The sequence below is a fragment of the Copadichromis virginalis genome, linkage group LG6 (genome assembly GCF_057382275.1).
Source record: "Copadichromis virginalis isolate Kocher_CV1m ecotype Utaka linkage group LG6, C_Virginalis_male_GT1.1, whole genome shotgun sequence".
NCBI classification, from domain to species: Eukaryota; Metazoa; Chordata; class Actinopteri; order Cichliformes; family Cichlidae; genus Copadichromis; species Copadichromis virginalis.
This window is the reverse complement of record NC_140623.1, coordinates 30753592-30762620: the sequence shown is the minus strand read 5'-3', so window position 1 is coordinate 30762620 and position 9029 is coordinate 30753592. Positions and strand designations below refer to the sequence as shown.

Sequence of the window (9029 nt, the reverse complement as noted above, 5' to 3'; positions counted from 1 at the left end):
AAAATGGATCTTAGATTGCATGAGATAGCTACGCAGTATTTTGTGTTTGTTGATTAACTTCTTCGCATTCAGTGAATGGCTTTTTACAATTTTTTTTAATTTTTACTTTGAACTGTTTTCTCAGTTTGCAGCAGATTCACATTCACATGTACTTACTACGTGTGGGTGAAAACTTTCCTGCACACTTGTTCTGTCAGTATCACTGTTTACATTCAAAGAGGGACGTCCTACAGGTGGTAATACTAGCTAATCCTGTTTGGTGACTAGCTCAAGCAGAAAACCAAGGCAAGTCTTTCAACCGTAAAACACAAAAAGGGAACTAAAGCATTTTCACTCTGGAATTAAAAGACCACCTTAAACTGTAGTGCTGTTCATAATATTGTAAGTAATAAAGAAAAAGAAAATAGACAGAATTTTGAAATGCATATTTTAAATGTCTTTTCTAGCCATTCCACATAAATACAGAGACATTACAGTATGTTGTTACCCTCTGTTTACTGTGATATGTTCAGATAAATCTTACAGAGAAAAATTTTATTTATTTAATTTTCTATTTACATTTTGGTTTGTCTATGACAGTTTATAAACATTGATGTTAGAGGAATTACGTACTTACAGACTGTGTCAGGAATTTAGGACCTACGTAGTTCTCTCATTGTGACAAGCTGCAACAATATCAATTTGAATATAACATTTAATGATGTGATCCTCTGGCAGTGGTGTATTTTATTAAACATTTCAAGTTTTGTTTTGTCTAACACTGGCAATTCGTATTTTCTAAAGAGTTTAGTTACAAAGACACACAACACAAGCTGAGTTCATGCAAGTAGCTCTTTTTTCTCTCACATAGTAGGACTTTGATTCACCACAGTGTTATCACACAACCCAGCATGCCTTAAACTAATATATATATAGGGCAAATAGATGTCTAGACATATGTGTATATATAGACATATAGACTGAAACAGGCTTTTATTACACTTCTATTGTGTAGAGCAAGCAAATAAACTGTACACAGTCATGTTGTGAAATATGTGGGGGGTTTGTGCCAAGATACATGACATACACTGACATTTTACAGGTTTGCCAATTAATTCCACAAAAGAAAAGAAAACACAAATAATTCACTTTAAACTAAATTCTCTTTTTTTTTCAGATGAATTATGGCTTCTTCAGTGTCGCGAGTGTGTCAGAGAAAAACAATCATATGTGCCATTACTACTCTTATTTTTGTTGTCACACATCTACCATTCAGCCTGCAGGATACTGTTAAAAAGGTATACCACTTTAAATTATTTAATACTGCATAATTTACACTATTTTGTTTTTGATTCAAGCTAAAGTTAGATGTAAAATAAAGGGTTTTCTATGTTTTGGTTTCTTTTATGGCACTTTATCATAATATTCATAGCCAGTGTTTTGAAATCTTTACACCTTTAATGTGATTCTTGAAGCCATTATCTAAAAAAGACTAAAAGAAGATGAATGCTGGCTGTTGATTTAATGCATATCGCCATCTGCTGGATATTTTTAACAAGCTGTTCCTCCTAATTTCAGACATCTACTGAGAATTTGACTTTTTACCAGAGTGATGCCACATTTTATGACTGCGTATTTGAAGTTACAGTTTTAAATGATAATTCCATGATGCAAAAATGGGAATCCTGCTGTAAAAACTTCAGTGAAGCCTGGAGAAATGCAGAGCAACACACCAGAAAGCCTCAACACAAGCACCTGGAGAAAGATCATTCTGCTGCTTTATATATGTACACAAAATCTATGTTGCAATCTGTAAACCTCAACTTCAAGTCTGCAAATAGAACTGGGAAACCAAAGGAGACATTTGAGTCACGCTCACTTTATTCTTTTCTAACTGAAGGCATTCAGATTTTAAAACACAGCCAGGTGACATGTGTTAGTACACATATTCAAACAGAGACACTTTTACATCTGAACATCTCTAACAAACAGGTTCGGTTTAGCACCTTCATGTTAGGCTCTGATGAGTGGGACTTTGCAAGGAACATCTCATGTTTTGAGGTGCAAACGTGCTTTGGTGCTGACATAACATATTACTCTGCCCTGAAAAAAAATAATCAGGTCCTAATTCCCCCATATGAGATTTTCAAAGTCACTGACATCCAGACAGAAACAAAGGAATGCAGAATCAGCTATAGACTCACGAGCAATATGAACTGTGTTTATAGCAAAGAAAGCAATATGTTGCATCCAATATCTGCAGTAGTAGATGGATTTTGGGTCATTTTTACTATTATTTGTATTGTTCTAATTTGTCTTTTGTTGCCTTTTGTTTTGGTGAAAGTGTACCATAAAACCAATGCTGTTTATGGTTCTTCCTTTCCATCTAAGTTACAGCAGCCACATTGTGGATTATATTAGGCTGATCTTTGCATTTTGTGTTTTATTCTTCATGTATATGTTTTGTTTTTCATACATTCATGCAAACATACATAAAAAATAAAATCATTTGTCACATCATGTACATTGTTCTTTTGCCTTTGTTTTTTTTGACAGTTTTTTGCCTCTTTACATCACCAAAATGACTTTTAATCCAACAGTCACAGAAAAAATATTTAAGAATTATAACCGCTGTCTTTCACAGTTGAATGGCAACCATTTAATGACCCAGTGAGGTTTGTTCTCTTGTTGTTTCAAATAAAGTATTTTTGTTTTGATAATATATTTTTTAGGAAACTACCAGAAGTATGTATTTCAGTTGTGCCTGTAATTATGCCAATATATATACTCTCTCTCTCTCTTTAATGAACTTCTACTTTCAACTCTGTCATGAACAAATATTCATAACAATTAGTAAAATAATATATAATCATAGATTACATTTATCGTGTCCAGTTCAATTATGACACACAAACACATCCAAAAATCACTGAACAGGCCTTTTACCTAAAAAGCCTGTTCTATTTATTACGCTCTTTTCCTTCTTTGACTGCTCCCTTTAGGGGGCAGCACAGCACAGTGCATCATTTGCAACATTGCCATTTCATCCCATCTCTGGGATCTTCTGTCACAACAGCCTTCTGCACGTCCTCCTTCACTAAATGTATTGATCATCTCTGTGGTCTTCCTCTTTTCTTCCTCCTGGCAACTAATGCTCAACACCCTTTTGTGTTGTCCTCCTAGTGCTTGTTAAAAATAACATAGCATCCACTTATGCTTTGTGAGCTACTCCCCCAAACAATTTATTATACAACACCACTGATCAGTCTTCTTTTATGTGCTCCCCTTTTGCCATCCATAAGCTTTCTTAAAGACAGTGCCCCTGCTGATTAACCGTATCATTACATCAACATCGCACTGTATATCAACGCACCTTTGTCCAATTTCTTGTATCCGCTATCCCTTCTCTGCACATGTACAAACCATCTCAGCCTTGCCTCTAACTTTTCCCCCAAAGTGCTCTACCTGAGCTGTCCCTCTGATACACGCATTCTAATTTTGTCCCTTCGTGTCTCTCTCAGTGCAAATCTTATAGAGGGGGTTATAGAATACTTCTAGTTCAGCCGTCCCCAACCTTTTTTGCACCACGGACCGGTTTATGCCCGACGATATTTTCATGGACCGGCCTTTAAATACAACAAAATAAAACTAGTACCGGTACCGAAAAAAAGAAAATTTATTCATAACACACGTGAAAAGACCCAGGAAAACTGAGTAAACGATAAAAACGATAACAAAATAACGCTGAAAACTGATAAAAACCTTGAAAACTATACATTTCACACCTGAGCCTCAACTCTCGCGGCCCGATACCAAGCGACTCACGGACCGGTACCGGTACGAGGCCCGGGGGTTGGGGACCGCTGCTCTAGTTAGAGGATCGCTAACCTATGTATTATCTGCTTTAAGAGTTGTGAGTCAAGTATATCTTATTTGTTGTCTTCTTTTTCAGAAGAGCCACAGCATTTGGGTTTGAACACATGAGTATGTTATTTTATTAATAAGATAATCTAGCATTGTAATAGTAGATGTTAGATAGCTGATCAGCATTGTGTTGGCACATATTTAAAAGGATAACAGTGAAGGAATCAGTTTCTATGCAGTATATCAGGACAAGGTCCAGAGTGAGACTAAAGCAGTGCATGAGCTGATCTAAATTTTGATCGATACCAACTGAGTCTTACACTAAATTAACTGCAGAGTTGAGGCTGTTGTTTTCAGCATCTACACCAATGTTAACATCATCTACTATAATATTTTTTATCTGAACTGAGCACTAAATCAGACTAAATCTAAAGGTCACTATATATGGGCATATGGTTTCCTGCTCAAACAGTGAGCAAATGGCACTTAATTTCTATACTTAATGACCCGTTTCTCCTTCCTTAGAGTCCAGCCTCACATATTACTAATTACAAGCCTTTTCCTGTGCTTATGACATCTATCTCATTGCTGTTCACCTAGCCTCCCACTGGCCCTGTCTACTTTCTTCATCTATCTAACTATCCCACTTTTTCTTTGCTAAACTCTTCTTTTGAATACTTTTCTTTACTTCCTCATTCCACCTCCAAGTCTCCTATACTCTGTCCAGAGAATACACCAAACACCTTTCTGACAATTTCCCTCACCACCTAAGCTGCACTGTCCCAGTAATCTGGGAACTCTTCCCTACCACCCAGAGCCTGGCTCATCACCTTCCTCTTGGCCAAAAGCAACAGAAGCAGTCACTGCTAACCCAGGCCCAGAACAATTCTGTATGAAAATTACACTTTTTGCAGGTTTGATTTGCCAAAGGTTTTATGGCAAATGCCCTTCCTGACACAACCCTGCTTATTTATCTGAACTTGGGGCTAGCACTAGAAGTATGTGCTAGTAGTTTGTCCCACCCCATAAAACACAACATAGCTTCCTTGTGCTTTTGTAGTATTGAACTTTCAGTTTGATAGCTTGATTTATTATATGCTTTGGTGGTATGCAGACGCAAAAGTTCAAAAACTGTTTTTTCTTCAACTAAGAAAAATTCTACAAGTTGGCACAATCATGCACATACTGTATTGTTCTTTTGCGATATCTCTGATTATGTAATTCTACACCATTGAGTGTCAGCACCTTTGTGTATGAGAAAAAGTAGCTTAGTTAGTTCACTAACCTCACCATAGAGAGAGAAGAGATTATCTTTGAAATCTTGTTTTAGTTTTTGCCTCATCAGTCAAAGTCATAGAACGATGTGAGATGTGATTGTCATAAGACTCTGACAAGGCAAATCCTTTTGAGCTCTTTCACTAATGCATTAGAAAAAGAGAAATTGGCACAAACAACAATGGGAGGTAGGAGAGGCCAGAGCCAGCAACAGCAAGAGTGTTTTGCCTGTTTTGTTGTTGTTGTTGTTGTTGTTTTACTGTTGTTGTTGGTGTCAGATTATTTCTAACCTGACACTGATGAAAGCTGGTTCAAGCTCTGTGACTCGAATTGGGACCAGTGATGATCACAATTTAGTAGGTAAAATAGGGTTTTTTTTGTCCTGTCAGTAACTTGGTAAATAACCAATAAAACAGTTTATTTAAAATCTTGCTGCTTTTTGTATAAAAAAATGGTAAATGGCCTGTATTTGTATAGCGCTTTACTATGGACCACAAAGCGTTTTACACTACATTTTGTCATCCACCCATTCACACACACATTCACACACTGGTGATGGCAGCTACATTGTAGCCACAGCCACCCTGGGGCGCACTGACAAAGGCGAGGCTGCCGGACACTGGTGCCACCGGGCCCTCTGACCACCACCAGTAGGCAACGGGTGAAGTGTCTTGCCCAACGACACAACGACCGAGACTGTTGGAGCCGGGACTCGAACCAGCAACCTGCTCAATCAACGTAATCAACTTTAATTTAATGCATGTATAAAAAATTGAACCGAAATCGATTATATTCCTACAATAATTAAATAGATTCAAAATCTTTCTACAACAGAACTGCAGACTGCACAGATGGCACCTTCCCAAAGGAAAAAGTACTACAGCTTACTAGGGTATATTAGACTTAATAGTTACTATATACAGTAATGGATTTCTATACATTTTACATCAGATTAAAACTTTGGTTGTAAGATTCAGATAACTATTTATTAAAAGCTAGACATTTTAAATGAAAATAAGAAAGAAAGATATTTCTTTGTGCCCCCCTTTCCCTGTTGATGCCCCACCTTGCCCCCCTGGCAAAACTTTGCTAGACAAACTTGCTTTAGTTCTTGGGATAACTTTCTGGGAGATGAAATATTGGTTTGGTAGCGAGGCTCCAAATGCTCAACCCGACTGCCGACAGGTCTCGCACGCCACAGCTGCTCTATCACGTGAGGCATACTGCTAAGGTTATGAGCTGAGTTACGCTATGGGATATTTAATGGATCGGATTACATTTTTTATTTCTCTCCGATATCCGATCCAGTAATTTAGGTCAGTATCGAACCGATACCGATACGTAATATCGGATCGGTCCATACCTAGTATTACCACGGGAGATTCAACCTGTTCGGACTCTCTCATTGGTAAGTGTGCAGGACTGTACCAGCTGTAGTTGATGGTTTTCCTTCGAGCAATTCTTTAATGTTTCCTTTTCATCAGCAATGAAGTTTTGTTGATGGTTTTCATTTGCTTTAGCAGCTTTGCCAGAAGTTAAATCTTTATTGAAATCCAGTTTTAGGTTTTTATCTGCATTGACTTTTCTCCCCTGAAGGTTCAGTTAGTTTGATGGAGTCCATAAAAGGTTTAAAGGCACTTACTGGGATTTCTAAAATATCCAGATTTTACGAATTATAGACAAAATTTATATACAGTATAATTATGATCATTTACAGTATAATTGATTGCTTTATTTATTATTTATTCATGTATTGAAATATAAGAAGCAGAACAGTGGAGGCAATCAAAACACTCGCTCACAGAGAAAGAAGGATGAGGGCTTTTACTGGATGTGACTGAACTGTTCAAAAAAAGAAATGGATCAAGAACACAAGAAGCATGATGGAGAAATCATGTCTGCTGTGGCTGCTCATAGGAACTCTGTAATGGTCCTCTCTCTCTTGTTTCTCTATATCAAACATCCGGTTTGCGTAGGAGGTAAACAAGACAGCTGTTTCCTCCTTTCTCTGCTTGAACCCCATCAGTCTGTGTCCTGGAAGTTACTGCTTTTCTCTATTGTTTTGTTAAATGTCAAACTTTGAGGTAATCTGGATGTCGTTTCTCTTTAGCTCTGACCTGTCCTCTGTACTGGGTGCAAGCCAGCACCAGCAAGGTGTTCCTAAGTAGGGCTGGGTTTCGTCACTGATTTCTAGAATCGATTCAATTCCAATTCACAAGTTCCCGAATCGATTCAATCTAGGATTCAATTCAATTCGATTTGATTTGAATCAGGAAAATTTTGCCTCAGACAGTCAGAAATATTATAATTCAGACACATTCAGTACATTTCTATATTTTTATATCTATAAATAGAAATCTGACACTTGCAAGACTTCAGCAAAGGTGTATAAGCATCACAGCAGATGCCTTTGTGTCAAAGAGGATAAAACAGAGAAAAACATGAAGGTGATTTTCCTGGCCTGGGATTTTGTAAAAATATTCTGCAGTAGATCAAAAACGAAAGAAAACCATTAATCAACATATGAACATTACCTGATGCTGCTGAAGTGAAGCAGAGCAAAGTTACAAAGGTTTTATTAGAGACACAGCTGAGCGTTTGCAATTTTGCATAATTTTAAAAAGTTTAAATTTGTTGAGAAGCCCATTGAACAGCAGAAATGGGGCTTTTTTTGGAAGTAAGTAAAAGGAAAAAAAACAGTGTCTGACAGAGCTGTAAACAACTTGTGCGTAACAAGCAAGTGAATAATGCAGAAAACAGATTTTTAGACGGGAAACTGTTCTTGGAGTATACACAGAGAGAGAGAGAGAGAGAAAGCTGTGCATGAAGTGATTTTTACCGTGGTGGAAGCAAAACAGCGAAACTAAGGGAATTCATGACGATGTTTATGTGAAGTGTAGTTTGGATCTTCTTTTGCTGTTGGTTCAGTCAATATTGTTTGGAGAGAGATCAAACCTGCAGCTTCATAATCACAAGAAGAGCGTAAACACAAAGCGCGGACCCGCCGACGGATCAGAATCAGTGAGTTTTCAGCCATGACCGTGTCATCGGGTGAGAAAGACGACATCTCACTGACCCATCGGCAAACATGCAACCTCCACACAGAAAGACCCCGGCCTGATGTTGGAATTGAACTCAGGACCTTCTTGCTGTGCAGCAACAGTGCTAACCACAGTGCTGCCTTGGTTACAAAACATGTTCACTAAAATTAAAAAGCAACTGTTGAAGAGATAAAATGGTCCTTTCTCGTTTTTATAAATATGATTTTTAACTTACAGTTATTATGCATTTCTTGTATAAAATAAAAAAGATAAAATGTGAGTTACTGCTAATTGTTGTATGTTTATGTAATAACAAATCCCATTCACATTTAAACACTGAATTTAGGCTTGGACATTATATTTAACACTTAGTGTGGAGTTGTCATGTTTTCCCTGACAATTCTCTCTGGACACTCCAGCTTCCTCCTACAGTCCAAAGACACACATGTTACTCCTAAAGTGGCTGCATATCTGTGTACGTGTGCTGACCCTGTAACAGACCTGTGACCTATCCAGGATGTATCCTGCTTTTCACACATCAAAGTTGGGATAGGTTGATAGGTAGCGTTGGCTGAGGAAATCCAAATCATGTGACGTCACCCTGAGATGCTTCTGAGAAACAAACTCACTAATAAGCTGTTGAACTGCATGCCAGTCAAACAGATACGTTTACTGTGTTTGTGTTTCAGAGATGATGAAAGTTTCCGCGTTCCTCTTTACATTTTCCATTAGTACACACCCATCCTGACATTCCTCCTGTCAGTCAGCTCTCTGGGTGGAAGAGAACAAAACACATAAATAAATGTTTAAGACAGGAGCTACTTAAACTGTTAATGTTCCTTTATTTGTTTTGCACACAGGTTTATCATT

General features: G+C 37.6%; 1 protein-coding gene across 1 annotated transcript; it reads left to right on the top strand.

Annotated features, from left to right (window-relative positions):
* The first annotated feature begins 261 nt into the window (after positions 1–261).
* LOC146708098 (T-cell ecto-ADP-ribosyltransferase 1-like) lies at positions 262–2499 on the top strand. The gene is made up of 3 exons (XM_085460918.1): positions 262–381; positions 1157–1277; positions 1558–2499. Exons 2-3 carry the CDS (start codon positions 1164–1166, stop codon positions 2398–2400), a joined length of 957 nt encoding a protein of 318 aa, XP_085317044.1. The 5' UTR covers positions 262–381; positions 1157–1163; the 3' UTR covers positions 2401–2499.
* Positions 2500–9029: the final 6530 nt, after the last annotated feature.